This window comes from Augochlora pura, chromosome 10, assembly GCF_028453695.1.
Source record: "Augochlora pura isolate Apur16 chromosome 10, APUR_v2.2.1, whole genome shotgun sequence".
Taxonomy (NCBI): domain Eukaryota; kingdom Metazoa; phylum Arthropoda; class Insecta; order Hymenoptera; family Halictidae; genus Augochlora; species Augochlora pura.
In genome coordinates, this window is record NC_135781.1 from 12263502 (window position 1) to 12284202 (window position 20701).

Sequence of the window (20701 nt, forward strand, 5' to 3'; positions counted from 1 at the left end):
TGGGGTCGTGGCCACGCTTGGATTTACGTGCGGACGAAATTCCAGGCACGTTCGAGGGTCCGGTCTCTCTCGCCTTACCTTGAGCCTTGTGTCGCGCCTCGCGTGCGGCCTGCTTATTGGCCGCGGCAATGGGACATCCGGACAGGCTCCTGTGCGTGTTCCGGTTCGAGCTGACATGGCCACGGCCGTTGCAACCAGGCGTCGGGCATTTCAAAATAGTCTCATGCATCGCCAGAACTGCGAGAACCCAGAGACACGTGGCGTGGTTACAGAAACGTTTCTCAGAACGGCTCGCCTCGATGCCGTCGAGCCACATTCGCGCGCACATCGAGACGATCGGAAGGATTGTGGTGTCGTCGTCGTTCTTTTCAATTGCGTTGAGTATAATTGTTCCGAGCGATCTGTCGCGTTCGGACACGCTTCGGTATTGTTGGGAGAGAACCAAAGAGAAAGGAGGAGATAACAGAGAGAGAGAGAGAGAGAGAGAGAGAGAGAGAGAGAGAAAGAGAAAGAGAGAAAAAATAGGGACACAACAACGTCACGGGAGGAAATACAAAATCAATGTGTAGAACAGTACAATCAAGTATACCGAGCGGGTAGAGAGAAACTCAAGTAAAGACATAATCAATTCAGTGAAAAATTATAAGACAACAACTTGTAGACGGCGTATACTGTGGTTGGGTTGTGTTCAGTGTCGGGACAGGGTGGTACAGGGTCTCATCGAACATTACATGTAAAATGCAGGTCTGTCATTTCCACAAAAAGGTACCGGCGAAAATTTAAATCTAATAAAGGTCGGACAAATCATTCTTCTATTCCTTTGACATGAAGCTTGAAGAAATTGTAAAGCAGGGCTGGTTCTAGACAATCGGTTGCTATTCAACTCGTTCGGATTGAAACGAAAAATAAGGGCTTACGTGTTAAGAGACTAGGAGATTCGTTTCGATAAATTAGTCTGACGTTTTTTATGAAAAAGGAGTGAAGGAAACCTTCGTTCCGCAAGGTTCCGAACGTGTCTGCAAGGGTCGCAGGAGTGTGTGATCGCCGTTTAATTATACTCAATCGCAGATATCCTCCGTTCGGTTTCTGGCGTGCGGTTATCACCCATGTACCGGGTGGCTGACGCGCCGCCCGTGTCTCGAGTTCTCCAGACGGCCAAACGTAACCAAGTACGTAAGAGTGTGGTGATAATTATCTACTGATAATGAGTAACTACGAACAGAACGGTAAATCATAACGGAAGTGAACGCAATCAATAAAGCTCTCTACCCCGCAAACGAAAAGCAGAAGTAATGTAACAGAGACAAACACATAGACACACACAGAGACGGACCGATCGCGCGTCCATCTTTTCGTTTTACTCAATTAACGTCGCACGGTGAATCGGATTTTTCTTTTCGTTTCGTTGTGTCGCGTGGCTGTGTATGTACCAGAAGCGAGGGTGCTTCGGAATTTAGACGAATTTAGAAATTAACGTGTGCCGCGAGCAAAAATGAAAAATACGCCAAGCCATCGGAGGTTCATTGAATTCTATCGGTGAGAGAACGGATGTGATAAGAAGGATGAAAAAATGTGCGCAGTATTCCCTCGCTATAGTCGCATTGTTCGAGATTGGCGAACATAGAGAGCAGTGGTTACATTTTCGGGATCGTTTCATTGGCCGACGACTTGATTCTGTGTTATTGGACCCGCCCACGTTCGATTGTCAATGGTGGAGTCTACGGCGAGACCGTAAGGAGGTACGAAGAACGGAATCATAGGGAGGGCATACTGAATTGTGATTGGCGTTCGTTCGCTCGCTCGCTCACTACTGCCTTGCCCTGTCGCGTGTAAAAGGCAATCTCGCAAAAAGAAGATGCATCTATGTAACTACGATAAGTAACAATGATCTCGTAGCGGGCTACTCACTTTCTGGCGTCAGTTTATCCTTCCGTGGACAACCGGAAAGGCTGGAAGCACAGTAATAGACAACGATAAGGTCTCTTTGCAGTTCACAGTTGAAAACAAACTTGAGAAAACTAAGTAAACGAATTATTTAAATCACATAAATTTTTAAATAATTTACCAAATATATTCACCTCAGTGTAAATAAAATGTGTGTATTCTATTGTAAATTTTGATTCATATTCGAAATGCACAAATGTTCACGATCGAGAGATCATACACTTTTGCCACTAAATATTTCGGGATCGTGACTTCGTTAGAATTGCTAATTGCAGGATAATTTATGGCACTCTCGATGGCAAAATCGACAAATCTATTGTCGTAGGATTTGGTCCCGGTTCGATGTGCCATATCGGCTTGCCAGTGTCGGTAACGATTCACACACGATTCCGGGCCTCGGTGTTTGCCCCGTAGCGCGTAGGTGTCTAATCGACCAGGGCAAAGTGCAGAGCGCAGGTTAATTACCGATAATTGCTTACCTGCGGTGGTGAGAGTAGAGCCCGGTCACGTGACCCTGCCCCGTGCAGCCTGGGGTCGGGCACTTGTTGCCCTCTGTAACAAATCAAATCACGGCAATCGGTCAGATCTCGTATAGCCAATTGCTCTTCCTTTTGAAAATGGACTTAATGCAAATTGGAGCATCGTCCTTCATTTACCAATCCCTTCCCGAAGTAATTTTCATTTATTTCTCGGTACAATAAATGATTCCTTATTGCTAATACTACAGTGAACTGTAATAAGTATACTGCAGGACTTGCGAGTGTCAATTTTTAGTTTCACGAATTATTCGACAAAAGTTTGAAGAAGAAAAAAGTCTTTGGCATTTTATATGATCGTCTTCATGCAATTTACAAACTTGTACGTGCGATAAATGCACAAAGATTTACACTCCAATGATTACCAGTCTAAAATGCTTTGCTATAAGAATTTTATTACACTGTGAAAAATGATCAATCCACCATTATATTGCTAAAGAACGTCTTTTTAATTGTTGCGGTTTGAATTCACACAAATGACTTAAACATGTGAATCGCAGCTAGTCGAAAATGGATTTCCCGGTGCAGAAACAGCATTCACGATTGCGGATTGTTAACGTGTGCCGTTTCACCGCGATTCGTGGGCGCAACATTCGATCTCATTGATACCGAGCCATTTAATTTAAACTAAAAGCCCGGTCCCGTTTGTTTCGTCGTAATTGTCGCTGTCTGACGCGAGCTCGTCGCGTCGACGATAAAGCGTGTCAGTTTCCGGTTCACGGCGAACGGCCGAGTTTAAATCGATCATATTGTGCTCTTTAATTATTATCGATTATGCGCCGTGTAATTGTAATATCGAGTAAACTGCAGCCCGCCGTACTTTCCACGGCACCCGTCGTTTCCCAGCTGAATTTAATGACTGCGACAAGCCGGTTTGATTGTGAATAAAATACGTATCCGCGCATCGTATCGGAATCTCGGTTGAATTGTTGACTGTGCGAGTGACAGCGGGCCCGATACACGCGGGAAAATATTGTTACCGCGGGACGGTCTTTGTAATGCCGACAGCACACGCGACACATTCCGATGTCCACTTTCGCTCTGACCGCCAAACAAACCGTAAAAATCGATAGAGTATTCGTAATAAGCGTACAGATTTTGTAAATCAAACGGAATAAAAATAAAATTTTTCACCGTAGTGACTCGCTTAATCGAATTGTAACTAGCTATTGCACGATATATTTCTGCAACTTGTACAATATTATTTATTTATTAATAGTCGCGTGCGGCTAATATTGCTTTTTCACGCGGGTTAATCCTGGAACATGTGTACTGATTATTGTTTTATATGATACGAAATTTTTTTTATTACATCAGTTTAATTTACACATATTCAAATTGATAATAGAAATTTCTCTGAGAAATCTTTATTTTGCCAGTTTCATCGATGTATGATTTACTTCTTGATATTTTGTATTTTTCAGTGGATTGTCTTTGTTTTATCGGTTCATTAGATCAATGTTGCGTTCCTATATACTGTTCAATTTTCCAGTGAAGTACTTTCATTTGAAAATAAGGGCTCGAAATTTATACCATCAATTGCATTAATTTCTGTCAAGTAAAGCGCACCCAGATATAAAATCAGCTCGCAAGATCTCGACTCGGATAAGCCGTGAACGTTTCCACAGGCATGAACGGCAACAATACGTCACAGGGAACAGATTGCTGTCGTTTTAATCTAAGTGTCGAAACTTTTGTAAAAATTCTGTCCAATTTTTCCCGTTCCCGTTCTTGCAACCGTCACGAAATTGCATCGGGGACATGCTCAAGCAACCTGCACCATCTGCCGTGTAGTAGCTGCAACTTAATGGCTTATATGGTGCACGTCACGTACGATCGTGTTCGTGTTCTCGAGCTGACCTCGCGTGACCAAGCAATTATAGGTTTCCAGCACCCTGTACGTAGACCAGAAGTACCAATCGGCTTCGGATGAGACCATCTAGCTGGCCCTTCGTCCATACCCGCAGCATTGATTTCAACCTGATCCCGCGAGCAAGGCTTTTCGCGATGATCGCGATCCGATTAGGCCTCCCTATATCAAACGAGAATTATAATTCTGATCGCGAAATTATGGGATAGGCGCAAATCGCACTTTATAAACACTTTCATCGCTACTAGCAACTTAACACTCACTTACGAGCGTGGCAGAGATAAAGGTTCATAGAGCTATCGACGTCTAAAGCGTAGATAAAGCTCGTTTGCCACATGAAATTTTTTTCGAACTTTCCACTCGTTTTATTTCTACGGAGAAACTCTTCCCTTCAGAATTACGACGAGATTTATTGTTGGTTTTAATGCTTGGTTTACGGTTAGTAATTTTGTTTAAATTTAATTGTTTTAATGTTGGTTTACTATGGGGATTAAACAATAAGTTGTTTGAAAATATTTGATCTACGATAAGACTTGTTTCTCTCTCTATGCAGAGATTTGTTGAAGAATAGAAGCGCATCCCGGTATTTAGTAGAAGTGAAATTCGCCAATCATAGTCAGACACGCAAATCAGTTTAGTACACGTATTTAACAAATTTTCAACTTCGGTGTTCTCGAAAATAAGACGTTTTTTTATTAAAGAAATATATGCTGATGATATTATTAAATCGTGAACGTAAAACTATTAAATTCAATTTTAAAAACAAAAGATAGCGTTCAGCAAGTAATTTAATCCTACGCTATAGTGTTCCAGACGGAATTATCACCACAACCTAACTTTCGTTAATTGACCCGAGGTCGGAGCATTCCGGACAGATTCGATTCCGCGATTTCGGTCCGATAATCCCGTTCAGCCGAGTTTACGATCTTTATCTTACGTATTAAGTCATTTCATCGTACGTGGGGGTCGGCATGATGTCTGTTAACACGAGAAGCACGGCACTAACGGCGCATAGGTAGGTTCGTCACGTGTGCTGGAGGAGTTCGCCGAGGGGGGGTCCTCGTCGCAGGGAACCTGAAGGGGAAGGCGGGCTTTGGGTCGGTCGCGGGGGGTTGTGTCCCTTAGAGTGAGCACACTTTTATAAACTTTGTCGTCTACTAATCCTCCTCTGGCCCTGATCCCTCCAGCCAACTACGCCCGACCTCGAAACGGTCACCAGGATGCCGGGAAACTTCATCAGCCCGTCATTTCGCGTTTCACAAGGAGAAGCCGGCGAGGGAACCGATTCGATCCCTGCTTAGACGCCCGTCTCCTCTCTTAAGACCAGGTCCACCTTCCGTAAATTGGATTACGATACGTGACGTCATTAGCGACATAGTTTATTCCGAAGACCAAGGGCGGCGTTAATAAAACGAAGAAATACTTTCAGAGATGTCCTTAGACTGATTTATGAATTGAAAGATATAAAAGATGTTGTAAATCTGCAAGCACGAGCGGCGAGTTATGTTTAATGTTTGTACGTAAAAAGAAAAAATAAAACGTAAATTTGGGAGGAAAAATCTAGACGTAGTATCTAGACGAAGTAGAATCAGTTGACTTAACCCTAACTCTCGATTTTCGTTCAACAGTGGGCGTCTGCGATTAATTTCCACGCTCAGTTCTTTCAGAAACAATATTTCAAATAAAAGATTATATTGCATATTTTTAACACATTTTTTAATGTAAGATCACCTTATTCCTGGATATATGATTCCCTACCAGTTACATGATTCTCTGTATAGTCAGTCAATGATTAAATAACACACACTTTTTGCTCTTCTTATTTTTCATTGTGATTTAATTCTGATGCCCCAGATTAAAATATGCCATTTCTAATTTTGTCTGATCTACCTGGTTTTAATTACCGAAATTGTAAAAATACACCGATTGATACGTCAGTCGAGTTTTGTTATAGTTCCCATGTAAATGAATCAATCAACAGAATAAATTCAGAAACACTTTTAGGTTCATACAAATGGTTAACAAGAAAACTGAAAGATTTCATTACATTTAATTTATAGAGAAAAGTTTTAGATGTAAGTGGCGATAAATATCTGCTTCCACTCAACTGTAGCATAACGGCCTCTAATGTCACAGCACTTATATTACAAGATATCCACTATTTAAAAAATCGATGTTTATATTTTTAAGATACACACTGTCTCTATTATTAATATAAACTATCACGTAAAAAGAATTTTCCTTATAATATCACCGAAGCATCTTCAAAATCACATGTCGCACAGTTGATCACTTTTCCCCATTAATTTCCTGTCTCAACATAATTTACAATAAGACAGTGTCATCGCTACGCAGACAATATCCGCATCGTAGAAAAATATTAGACACAAATTGCCCGGCAGATGATGGCACGCGCTATCGCTGAAAATGTAAGAAAGGGACTGGGGAGTCCGTCGAAAGAACGATCCCGGGATTCCGGCGTTTTAATTAGCGGCAGGATGAAAAAAGGAGACCGGCAAACCGGCTAAGTGAGGGCGAGCGTGGTTGGCCGCCGGCGGGATTAATAAATTAGCCGTAAGGTTTTAAAACGGGTGGCCGGCGCCTAAGCTCCAAGAGAGAGAGAGAGAGAGAGAGAGGAAGAGAGAAGAAAAAAGAGAGAACGAAAGGGGCAGATAATGGTTCCGGTCAACAAAATGAATACCGGCACGCGCTGTTCTTTCCGGATCTCTGAATAGACTTGTAACGAGTCGGTCGGACCTCTCCGTCCTCCCCGTTTCCACGGCGGCAAGGCTCCCGTCTCTTTTCCCTACGGGAGCCCGTGGCGGGTCAGAGGGAAAAGAGGAAAAAGCGGATCCAAGGGGTGAGAACGAGGATGAGCACCGGTCGCCGCCGAGGGTGAGGCCGTGGCCGAGTGTGTAATTGTGTTATTTTGTTGCCATTTCACGTGAGGGTCACCGCGGGAGGGCCAGAGGTGTACATAAACACCAGAATTGTTTTATTCATTCGGCCCGGTGACCGTGCGACGCGTGCCGAGTTCCTCTTTCTCTCCTCCTCGCTATCATTCGCTGGATTCGTTCTGTCGTCGCGACCACCTGCATCCGAATCGCGGATACTCGCGCGAGGACTGCACGATCGAGACCTTGGATCGCAATCGCCTACGCCGCGGCTCGGGAATAGGGTCGCGGTTATTTTAATCACCCTATACTGTAACCTTTCGCGGTGTTCTTTGTAATTTATCGACGAAGAAACAGGCAAGTGAGGAATCTTCGACTTTCCCCGGTATTTTTACGCTCGCCTGTGCATATCCGAGGGTATAAAGCTTAACGCTGGCACATTCAGCTTAGAAATCGAGCTGTTTATTTATTCTCTGTAGAAGGTGTTTCTCATGTTACCGGTAATACCGAATGGCATCGAGTATAGAACAAAGTGTTATTTAAGAATCGTCGCCGAATGGTAACCGATCGGACGGAAGTCGCTGCGAAGATAGCCTAACAGCCGGCCACTTCTCGGACTTGGGCAGAAGGAGTCTAAAAAAAAAGAGTAAGCGGCTCAGGGAACAATCACGAGGCACGTATTTACACGGGGCGGCGCGCGCCCTTAACGGGAGGGTAGAAGCCCCTGCGCGCGAGTAAAGGTCCTTTTTATGCGTGCGGTCGCAAAGGCAGCGTAAAATTGAGTTACAGGGCAGTTTATTTTTTTATTAGCTAGGCCAACCCTGCCTGCCGCGCGGCGGTTTCAACGCGGAAAGGGTGGTGTTTGCGGCCGACGGATTTGCCGATAGCGGTTTTATGGCGTGTCAACACGCTCTTACGCGACCGGGTGTGTTCGCGCGCGCGTCCGATAGAAAGGGAAAATAAAAAAGCCCGAGGGCGGAAGGGAGAAAGGGCGACACGCGCGGTGCACGCGAGCCGAAGTCTAAATCGAAAGGATCAGGAGCGAGCCGCGAAGCGGCGCGGAGCGGAGCAAAGCGAAAAACGAGCCCGCCGATTAAAGCAACGACTCCGCCCGAGGTCCGGTCAGGCCTGTGTACCGCCGTCACGCTTGTAAGTATGCGATTAATCGTGGCCACTTATCGCGGGCCTGCGTTTATTCGCCGAGATTTCCGTGGAGGTGAATTGCCCGAGCTATCGCAGCCCGGAGATCTTTTAATAATCGACCGTGCCGCGAGATTGACAGCACTGGACGACGAACATTCTTGAAAATATAATAAATCCTGATAATGGAACTTTCTGTTTGCGCAATTATCACGAAAATGTTCTACAGATTGCTGGAAATACTTTTATAAACTCGCAGATCAGAAACTTTCTGCTCGATGCACGAAAATTTTAATCCGTGACGATTAACCCGTGATTCTTGTTTCATTCTTTTTTGCGTTCTTGTTTCGTTTTTGTTTACTTTTTATTGTGCACGATGGCGAGCCAGCTTCGGAATATTACGGTGTTCCAGGATCGTCGAAGAATACAGGCACGGCACGGCGCGGCGTTTCCCTCTACGCGTCTATCCGCGCCAATTCACTTCAGGAATGTTCATCTCCGCAGGTTCAGCCAGAGAAAACGCTAAGGGGATAATGAGGACAGGCAGCAGAGCCGCACGGTGGTAATAAGGTAGCGTGGCGTGGCCGGGATGCTAGTCACGTTTCTAGCTGCTGACAGCTGCGGCTTATACGTATGACGTGGTATCAACCCCAAATTTCCCCGCCTAAGCACATCGTGTCATCGCTGCCCTAAGACCCCGGAATGCACTCGAACTCCCACCTGTCACACTACGCAATACATTCCGCCACGAGGCAGGCGACAGTTCTTCTCGAATCTTTCTTCCTTCCACCTGGACAAATTCCCCCGTTCATTATCGTCGAAGCAAAACCGGTTTTCAAGAATTTTACTAAACGGCAACGGTTGTCTTTTAATGACTGCTGACAGACGCGTATTGCCCGTTGAGTCCAATGTATAGAATGTGAACAATTCATCCGGAATATATTTCAGATGATCGTAAAAGAACCAAGTAAACTTTTAAAATTACAATAAATTTCGCGAATTTGTAAGGGAAACAATCTTTGAAATAGACGAGAATAACAGATTGATCTTTATTATCTCATAATAATAAGGCGCGAAAGAATGAAACCAGTTCTTTTTGCAATGTTTAACGATTAACATTTCTTTCGACACTGAGTAATTATAATAAAAATGATATAAAGCAGATTGTTAAATTGAATAATGCTTATGTGAAACGTAAAATATTTTACATAATTATGTAAAAGGAAGAAAAGCGTCACTTGGAAAAAGTTCTAATGAACTCCCAATTAATAAAAAAAGTGAAGTTCTAAGTAATAAAAAAAACACTCTCGCAATAGAAAAAGATATCACTTTCCAGAAGGGAAATTCCAAGAAACATGTAAATGAATTTCATCGATGAGTATATCACCGGAAACTCGACTGTCAGTAAGTTCCTATGAACCCCGGCTCTAGAGTTTGAACGGCAGTTCTTCCATCGTGCAAACAGCTTCGACGCAGTAGCAGAACCGAGGACAGGCTAGCTATAACGTAGGATATGGAGAATAACTTTACTTTGAGAGACCTTGATTTCACCATTTGAGTCATCGCCCCTCGCTTCGTAATTATTGATTTTCCGCGCTACCCTAACTGCCCTAACTTCATAGAGAAAGTAAGAGAGAGGGAGAGAGAGAGAAAGAGAGAGAGAGTGACAGTGAGCAGCAGAGCAAGAACAGATGAGAATGAGCGAGATCGAGAGGGAGACAAAAGAAGAGAGCACGTGGGAGAGTCGAAAATGCTTTTGTCCCCCTCTCAGAGGGAGCAGTGCAGGAATGGTAACCCTACCGGCCCTTATCAATGACTGCGCGGGTATCTTAAACGGTTCTCTGTCCGTATCCCAGTGAGGTCGACCGATTTCAGGGGCAGCCCGTATTTGCTGTCGTTAAAGTCTCGGACTCGAGTCGAATAGGTTTCGAGGGACCGAATCTCCGAGAGCGGACGGGCGCCGGCCGCGGCGAATGGTTGAAATTCCAGAAACGTCGGGGCTCGTACGATAAGACATTGGAATTCTCACCTCTGCTGAGACTGGACGGAGACATGGACATTCCCGGCCTGCTTCCGTCAAAGGTACCAGGCCTCTCCGGCATTTTCATGACATTCTCTTGCTGACCTGATCCACTTCCAGACAATACGTCGGTGCCACTCGCCGGACTGGACGTGGTCGTACTGGTTGAGACAGCGGTGATACTGATACTGGTCACATTGCTACCGTTCCCGTTACCGCTGGGATTCGCGTTACTACTCGCGCTACCACTATTGCTACTGCCGGAGCTCTTGGCAGCGACGTTGCTGCCACAATTCCCGGCGTTCCCGCTTCCGTTCCCGTTAACCCCGTTCGTAGAGGTACCGTTCGTAGTGCTACAACTGGTCACGGCGGTCACACTGACCACTCCCTCTCTAGCTATGTCCTGAATTGCACTAGCCGCCCTGGAGCCCACCCCGGCCGGTTGGAGGATCGTGTATTGTTTCGAGGAGTCGGGACTCGTCACTGCCGGGAGGGGGCCCGTGGGACTCTTGGACCCGGGTACCGAACTCGCTGGAACCTCTCGCCTCGTCACGTGATGGACCTCTTCTTTCGAAGACTTTAGTTGCAGCAACGAAACCGAGGAAGGGTGCTTGTCCTCGGAAGAGGTTGACATACCGGTAACAGGTTGCGGTGTGGGCATCGTGGGTCCTGGACCGGGCGTCGGGTAACCAACGAACGTGGCTGCTGCCGGGTAAGGGCCGATGGGTGGAATTGCTGCGGAAGGCACGGCCACCGATGGCGTTCCGCGGCCAGTAGCCTTCGAGTGGTCCGTGTTGGGTGGCCTGAATGCCGACGTGGCCGAGAACGGGGAATTCGTCGGAGGAGACGACGAGGATGGGCTGGAGTTGGCTATCGGCAGACCCTTCATGTTGCTTTCACTGTACTGTCTGTGGTAATTCGCGTAAAGTTGGTGATGCTGCTGTTGTCTCGCGGCGTTCTGCGGCGACTGACCGTTCCTACACGTCCGGTCCCTGTCCCTGTCGTGCATCTTTTCTCTGTCCACGTCGTCTTTATCGGTGGTCGGATCCGACATGTCGATTTCGAGCTCGTTCGACGAATCGTCTACTAACTCGTTGAAATCGGGAGGATCGTACCTGGAGTACTTGTCTGGTTGCCGACCTTGAGGATCCACGTGACCGCCCACCAGACTTCTGTCATTCCGTTCTTTGTTCGACAACGATCTCACAGGCACTGGTCGGATCTTGCCTGGCTCGTTCACGTTGTTTATTTGACCCGCACTATCAGTGTCCGATTTCATGAAACTGTCCAGATCCTTCTTCGCTTTCAAGGAGAATTGTTGTTGCTTGATGCAATCCTGTTGCTTCAGCTGCTGCTGGGACTTTCGGTCCTGCTGACCTCGGAACGTTATCACATCCTTCAGGGAGCAGCCGGCCTCGTTGCTGGTCGTCGAGGAATTCGAAACCGAGGACGGTGACAGCTTCGGGTTATCCTTCTTCTCCTCGAACAGATTCTCGAAGTTCGACTCATACTTGTCCTCGTCCGAGTTGCCTCTCTGATAGAGGGATCCTCTCGGGCCGGGCCAACTTCCAGACAGGCTTTTCAACGCCGCCTCGGTTTCCCTGATCAGAGTCTCATCGTCTTCAGGTTCTTCCGAGTGCTTGGTCGACTTTCTCGCCGGACTGCCAGAGTTCGGAGCATTGAACGCCCGTTTCTTTTGCGGCAACGGTATGCTCTTGCTGAGCTCGGTAGCATCGAGCGATTTCCTGGTCTCGTCGTCGCGCACACTTTTCCTCCTTCGTTTCGCAGCAGCATCAGCTGTCTCCATTTCTTGCAGTATGGTAGCTTGCGCACACTTCTTGTTGTTCATTGGTTGTTGAAACTGCGGGGGTTGTTGCTGTTGTTGTTGTTGCTGCGGCTGTGGCGGCGGTTGCTTTGGGTTCGGGCTGACAGACTCTGCTTCCAGCTTCCGTTTTTTAAGATGAGCCATCGCATTCTGGCCACCCGGCACGCTGGTCAGTTCCACCCTGGAACACAAAAATTCCAGAGGATCAGGAAATCTGCTCCCTCATCGGATGCCACGGATTTTGTTTGTTTGTTTGTTTTTTTTTATGTGTGCAAGCTTGTCGCTCGAAGTCGGCCGCGATTTAACGATACTTTCGAAGTTCGTGGCTAAAGCTCGGCGGTTTCTGTCAGCTCCAAACGATCTATATATCTCGGACCATGCCGACTAGTAATCCGACTTCTCCGACGGTTTACTTTCGAACTGTTTTTGCGCACTCGAAAGCCTAAGGGACTGCTTTGTGTGTGTTTTCAAGAAACTTCACCTGAACGCTGTAGAGGGCCGCCTAGGGCCATCGCCCCGAATCCTGGGACCGCCCGTTCCATCCAAAGTCGAGACGATTCCAGTGTGTCACCAGTTGGAAGAACAACCGTCGCTCTGCGATTCCCTCTCCCCCTCTTTCTCTCTCTCTCTCTCTTTCGCTCTCTCTCGCTCTCTCGCTCTCTCGCTCTCTTCCTCGATCGGGCACACTTCGTGGTCTCGATATAAAACTTGCCTCGGCACACGGTCCTGCACTATTGCGTGCTGCGTGATACGCACGCGCGCGCGTGTTCACGCGTCAGTCACGCGTGCTCGCCAAGTCGCCGATACGTATGGACGAACTTTTGCGTCGCCACGGGGTGCGCGTCGAGCCCTTTCCAGACAGGGTGCTCGCGAGCTACTGTGCTATGTTTAAGTCCGTTCGGGGGTGGCGATCTTCCGTTCCCAAAAGAGGGGATGAAGGCTTGCGCGAGCAGCCGGCAGCTTCTGCTTCGCCGCGAAAAGTGGGGGCGGGTTCTGCGCACTGTCCACCCCTTTCAGCTTAGCTGGAACGCGATTCCCAGCCTCTCAGCACGTCCCCTTACTCACCTCACCTCGCCGAGCCAACCACCCTACCCCCAAACCCCGTCCGCGTCCCTCGACCCCCTACCCCCGCCGATGGCAGAGGAGGGAACACGGCCCCCGGATGCACACCGACCCAGTCAGTGTGTTGGGGATGTGTGCCGTACACCTTCGTCGCCTCACACTCGCTCATGTCTTAACTTCTACCGCCCCCATTCCACCACCTTCACCTACGTGTACCTGTGCTACCTGGTTCTCTTTGCTACCTTAAGAGTCCTAGCAACGCTGGTTCCCGGCCAGATCTCTCTCCCTCTCTCGCTCTCTCTTTTCCTCTCTTTTCCTCTCTCTCTCTCTCTCTGTGTTCCTTTCTTTTTTATTTTTTACCTCAGCTTCGCTCGGTTCTGCTTCGATTCTGTGTCGTGTAACGAGCAGCTTCAAATTAATTCAACATTAACGGCAACCTTCGAGCCGTTGCTTTGCCCAGCGTCGTTCTCTATTTACTACGCACGGAACGCTGAACACAAAGGTCTGTGCAGTTTTTCTAGAAACTACTGCTATGACTTCTCTATGGAGTACGGACTTTTTAAATCCACTACTACTGGGACCTACATAACTTCGCAACGAAATTGGTTGCTGGTTGATACTGTCTACTCTCCTCTATTGGATGGTAAATTTTTTATGTCAGTCAGGCGTCCGTCATTATGGCTCCGTTTCTGTTACATTGACAAAAGTGGTTCGATAGTGGCTAATACCTTAAATTATCTAGATCAATTTGGATATTTCAGACTCTTGAAGAATAGAGTTCATGGTGTTTTATCGGGAGATTGTTTCCTGAAAGATAGTGTCACGAACTGACCAGATTCAGTGAGATATTCTATATATTCAGCAAATAATTTTCATATATGTTTTCAGCAGTTTTGAAAATTACACGATGGTGTTCTATTAGTTTGTTCCAAATGTTACTACACGTATATACGTGTAACGCAAATTTAGAATGCGATGTAACTCAACGACGTCAAAATGATGTTAGAAAACGAACTCTTGCAGCACTCTAACATAGTAGTTCTATCATTTATTTTTTGCGGGGGAAAAGACGGTTTTCAATCGCGAGATGCCACTCGCCTGTACGTGCGGTTTAGAGCGATAGCGAGGTCCTCCGGCTAGAATTAGATAAACCGGGTTCCAAGAGGCGGCGCGCAGGAAGAAGAAGAAGAGCAGGATCAGCGTCAGCGCTTAGCGGAGCTTCCAAGGATCTCGGGAGTGAGGGGGCTTTCCTTAAACCCTAAACCCACCTCAGACCACGGGAGCTCGGAGTTTAGAGCAACGAACTCCTAGAAAGGACTGCGGGAAGAGAATGTGGTCCCGACTAAAATCGGAACTTAAATCGCACCGGCGCAGCGGCTTAAGACATTATCACTTTTCTCCAGCGGCCAGTTCGCCCGTTGGTCCGGCTACGGCACCGTGGTCGGCTAGTCGATTTCCAGCAGCGGCAGAAAGAGAGGTTCGGATGGGAGCAAGGAACAGCTTGAATCCCTTCCAGTTAGGGATCAATGCTTCCTCGTCCACCCTCCAATTACGTGTCATCCCTTATGGCCTGTGGGGAATAATTAGAAAGCAGCCCTTCGCCAGGCCTCGAGTGCCTCAGCTCGTCGACGTATCGCGAAAAGATTAGTTTCGTTTTCGTTCCGTTTGCGACGCCGCCGCTGTTAAAGTCTCTGCCTCGACCCGTGACTTCGAGAACTCTTTCATTCACTGGAAATCAGCAGTTGCGGAATGTTGTGTAACAATGTAAATTGTGCGTTAGTCTCTTGGTTTTTTCTTCAATATCGTGTCCGATCGATTGTAATTTTAAAAAAGAAAATCAGAGTTAAGTATTTGAAAACGAGTTGTCAAATCATGACTCGAGTACTCTTGGTTGTTTTGTGTTCGGTTCCCTATGCTGTTGGTGCACTGCAGCAGACTTGCGGAGCATCTCGGTCAAACATCAGGTTGCCGAGTCTGCATCGGCAGATAACAGACCGCTCTCTCGGCGGACGCGATGATCTCGACACCTCAAAATCCGCACTCGTCAATTAATTAGCAAGTGCCGTTCGCTGCGGAGGCAATGGTTACCCAGGAACACCAGGCTGCACGGCGGACGATGGTGTCTCCGCTGAAGGGATTAGAGTATTAGGCGACGTCACGTCACCAGAGTCTAAAGGAGCCTCCTTGGAACTGTGCTCTTAGAGATAGCCAAACTTACACACCCCCTGCTTTACCGATGGTTCTTTACTCACCCTCTCGTTCCTTCTCACTTTCTCATCTCTGCTGTTTCTCTTGTCTTCATTCCCTATCTTCGTTCTCCCTCCCTTTGCCCCCTTTTAAACCTTTTCGTTAACTCCTCGTCTTTCAGTATAGAAAATTAACTTGCAAGCTACTAGGCATTCAATTTAAAAGCGTGCGATTTTTAGGATTTTTCTTCCAACCCAAATGAATTAGTATCATTCTCGTCACTTGTGTTCCGGCTGAACACCCGGCGAGGGAGTTCTCGAGAAAGGAACTCGTACATCTTTTTCTCGCCGACGTTCAAGGCTAGAAGGGCAGGCTGCTGGATAATTTAGGGGACTCTCACGCGTGGATAATGGGGAACTTGGCTAATGCACCCCACTTGGCACCACGTGGATTCGCGCGAGTTTTGCTCAGACTCTTTGCATTTCCCCTGTCTCTTAATTCCTCGGATTCGATTGCGAAACACGGTTTTTTTTCGATCCTCTTACTAAAATTCAGTTAACAAATGAAGTGAACACTGTAAAAAGTGGCAAAATCAATTTTAAAATATTGATCATCGTTAACAAATCTTAATATCTAACAATGTGAACTTATGTATTATTAAATAAATTTCTCAATAAATGCTAAATTTCCACCCTTTTTTCCTGCAAATATCTTCTTTCAAGGATGTTTTAGCTTTCGTATCGCGACGCTGTAATCCAAAAAATTTATAATAGAAGAAACAATTGTTTCTTTAATGACGTATAAAATGGCTGGACTACGAAATTGTACGTCGCCGAAGAATATTTCAGGGAATAATAGGCGCGAATGGTGGACGGCAAGAACTCTTATTTGACGCACCAGGAATAGCACATGGTATTGTCTGACCGTCGACGGTGGCATTCTACTGAACATGATTCCTGTCGGAGAAACCTAACGAATTGGCTTTATTTCGAAAGGGGATTGCCGTGATGCCGGCCAGTATTCTCTGTCTAGCGGCTTTCATGGCATCGGGGGCCGAGGGAAGATTTTAAAGCGGACTCGTGTCGTGGCATTAGCGCAAGTGGAGGAAGAACGCTGTGACTGGGACAGCTGCCGGGTTGGACATCAGTTCGCCGCTCGGCTCCCGGGAATAGCTCGTCCCTTCGCTAACTATACGTCCTTACGTCAACCACTCTCCTCTCTTTCTTCTTTTTACTATATATCTCTCTCTCTTCCTCTCTTCCCTTTCTTTTGCTCCTTAAATTTTCGACGGGCGTACCCTCCGCCTGGACTGACGTCTTAAACCAATCGAATTCTGATCAAATATTTAACGCTGCCGGGACCAACGCTTTAAGTGGCTCTTCCATCGCTGGACCCTGTTCCTCTCCGGGAAACACCTTACGTCGTTGCTCTGTCTCATCGAGTTCCTCTTTTCCAAGCCGTTCTAAGTGAGAAATATAGTCCCTTATTTTGGAAGTTTTAAGTGTTCCGCCTAGACCAGCTAAAACGATTCCAATGACCATGTCTTGACCTTACATCTTCAACTACTTCGTGGCGGAAACTACTTTTTCCTAGAAACGATGGTCCAAGTGCTGCGATAATTTCTTGAATATTGACAATACGTATGCCGAATTTAGCGGAGCTATAAGTCCCACATCGCTGAAATTTATGTGCTTGATTTAACGATTGATAGACAGCATTTGAAATTCGATTATATATTTTTCGTGTTATTTTCGCTTTTGCTGTTTATCGTGTTCTGACGATTCTGGTTGTGTTATATTGGTCACGTTGTGATTGGTTATGTATGAAATTAAATGATTCTCAGAAGTTCTAATTCATTTGTACACATGTTCTGGAACTAATATGTAATAATTGTCTCAAGTTGAGAACGTTGCAAAAAGTTCGGCTAATAAAATTTATTAATACTACATATATCACTATAATGTATATAGTTTATTGTACAATTTTATCAATTAGACACCGAGGAGCAACCTCAGAAAAATGAAGATCATTTGACCATCGAAATCATTGATCGCGATCTTGATCATCGAAATCGTGATCCAGATTTCGAATTAAGACGAAGATAGTAACCTCTCTAAATCCTTTCTAAACTCTTTGAAATCTATTATCGGCCGTGGATCAACGGGTCCGACCAAATGAAAACGTTTTGCTTTTTGTCTCTTTCAGCACACGGCTATACGTCATGGGTCCCGGTTTCGGGGCGTAATTAAAGAGAGCGCAGAACAGCGTGACGCCTCGGGCCTGTCTGGAGTAAGGAGCGGGGCGAGATGGTCGGGGAAGAGGGTATGGGGTATAAGGGATGTGTTTTACCGAGGGATACTTATACCATCCCTACGCGGCACATATTTTCATATAACAAAACCATCTGCGTGCCGCGCATAACAAATTTCAACTGATTTATAGTGAGGCTGGGGTAGGCGGACGCAAATTTTCGCAGTTACGTCGACGCCGACGCCGCTCCGCCGTCAAAAGAAACCCTGGACCGGTCGGTGATTTCTTTCGCCAATTTATACATATCCAATTTTTGTACTGTACGATCATTTACCGTGTTTACTTCTAATTACTATTTTTACGGTGCTTCAAGATTATTATAATGAAACTTATCTTAAATGTAAATTTGTTCCAAGTTTATTAACATACAGATACCTTTACTTAGTGGTACTTCAAATGGTAGTAATAATTTAAGTAGATTTCTTTCGTTCACTACAATATTTAAATTACAAAGATAATATTTATTGCAGTAATATTGAAAGTTAGTGAAATTTCTTCATTATTTTCTATATTAATGAATTGTAGTGAACAGAAATTTAGTTTTTACTAATAAGGTACATCAAATTGAGAATATGCCTTACACGAACAAATACCAAAAGATGTGAACGTTGTGTTGTTGATGTTTTAATTAATACGAATATATGTTCTAACATAATTTGCGTATATTCCAGCGTTTCGATCGATACACGCAAGAGAAATCGGAAAGGATGCCCCTTCAAGTTTTACAGTGATATCTGTGAGGAACGCGACCCTAAAGGGTTGCACGAGGGGGTTGCAAAGTCGGGTATGTACAGAATAGGACAGGGAGGGTTGGGGGGTTGTAAGAAGGGACCGTACTCTGACCAACCGACGACGGGCCGAGCCATTGGATCGATAATGTCATAGTGACAAGTACCAGCATGTGTATCCTTCTTATGCTGCCAGTCATGTAATAAAATGTATATATATATATATATATATATATATATATATATATATATATATATACACATATTAAATAAATTAAATGAAAACCCTAAACTTAGACGCACAATCCTTACATTGATAATTTTCCTATTTAACAGTGGTGCCTTTTTTATGCCTATTTAAACATTCTAAACTAAAAAAATTCATCCATTTCCTATTTCAGTAACGTAATTTCCTAATTGTGAAGCAATTTGATAAAATATTAAATTCGTTTTAAAATAAATCAAAAATGATTTTTATGTTGGGATCTGATGAAATGACTTAGTATTCCTTCGCTTCATTTTGCAATCTTTTATCATTGCTAGACTAGGGTAAAATATTAATGATTTTATAATTACGCTTGCACTGAAAGTGCAATTATCGCTCGAAGTCAATAGGAACATTAATCGAGAATGAAATAAAAGGAGTATCGAAGGGTGCATTTTCTGAAGGAATGAGCAACTCTTGATTGACAATTTCATTGTAGGAGATAAGACGAGTCGGATCGGTACAGAAAACGCGGTGAAAACTAACGCGAGCCGAAGAGTTCTTCGTGTAAAACGCGGCGGGGCAGTAAATCCTGAAACGAACCTGGAATAAACTGTCCGAGGTACGACCATAATAATATGCCTCCGTCGACGACGCCGCCGCCGCCAGATTGTTACGGCTTGTTGGAATTGCCTCTCCGAAAACCAGTCCGCTTCGCGGTGTTCTTGGATTACGATGCAATTTCTGGAGCCTCATGGGCTTGCGCTGATGACGGCCCTTAAAACTCAAAAGCCCTTTCTGCCAGGCTTTCTCCAACGGAATTATGTGTAGCCGTGTGTGTCGATGAATTCGAACGATGCCCTCGGTTGTTTCCGGTGTCGCAAAAGTTTTTCGTCGGGCGCATCTCATGAATAAATGAATCCGTCATTTCGGTCTGGTCATAACTACAGATGCCCGACAATGCGCCCAATTCTTTCTTCCTGGCAAAATTCGTTTTTCGATAATGAAGCGCATGCTCGCGGCTCGACATCTGACTGGTCACATTCAGCGGCGCTAATTGCCGCAAGCGATTTTGTACTTTTGCGAGATCGGTCGCCGAATCGGTAATTTCGACGAAACACGGTCACCCTTGGTTATAATTTCGTTCGCGACGGCTCTGTCTTCAACCCATAAATACTCAGACTTTGGCAACTCTCTCATTTAGCGCCGCGAGGTGCTATACGTGCGTGTACACGGCCATAAAGTGCAAAAAAAGGTCCTAGACCGTTTGTTACCAGGAGCAGTTGTAACGGAAGGGCACGTATCGGGTAACATGATTACAAATATATCATAACCGTCTTCGCCCTCTCTCTCCGGCAACGTTCCCGAAAGCGTCCGCCGCCCGAAAGCAGCCTGTCCTTCGACACGCGATACACGTGCGTCGCCTGTCGATGCGGCTTTATCGCAGCAAATCACTGCCGGCCCGAAGAAATAAAGACAAAGGGTGCCGGAGGGGGGGACAGGGTAAGTGAAAAGGGCACGTAGCACATCCCTCCGCTAAATCGAATTGACACAGAACGCTCCTTGTGTACGCTACCAACGAAACAGACGATACACGGAACATTCAGGAGCCGGAGACTCGCGCGTGGAATTTGGGAGTAGTTTTTTTGAAAACTTTCCAACCTTTTAAGATGAGAGCTCTCGCAATTGTAACTGGTAAATACTTCGTTAATTATCTATTGGGGATTTTTATGTGCATAAATTGAAGAAACAAGAGTCAGTAGACTACAAATCGACTCGAATAAACGACACAATAATATGATTCTCCACCTATATTATTATTAATGTGAATATAAAAGCCGACAGAGACGTTAGAGAAACTGCTAACTCAACAAGTACATGTTGGAGTACCGATGCATCTCTTGATACAAAATTTACTCATCTTGAGAAAAGAATTAAAGATAGCTGGAGCAAAGAATGAAAAGCCTTAGCCAAGCATCG

The 20701-nt window shown here is 45.6% G+C and overlaps 1 protein-coding gene across 5 annotated transcripts in view; it reads right to left on the reverse strand.

The window, feature by feature from the left end:
• LOC144476010 (uncharacterized) overlaps positions 1–20701 on the reverse strand; it is a 396477-nt gene that overhangs the window by 22187 nt on the left and 353589 nt on the right. For all 5 annotated transcript variants that reach the window (XM_078192512.1, XM_078192510.1, XM_078192511.1 and 2 more), the window contains 3 exons: positions 10414–12410; positions 2424–2496; positions 1909–1949 (listed from right to left, as the gene is read on the reverse strand). In XM_078192512.1, the coding sequence (XP_078048638.1) occupies positions 1909–1949; positions 2424–2496; positions 10414–12410 (2111 nt within the window). The remainder of the gene's footprint in view (positions 1–1908; positions 1950–2423; positions 2497–10413; positions 12411–20701) is intronic.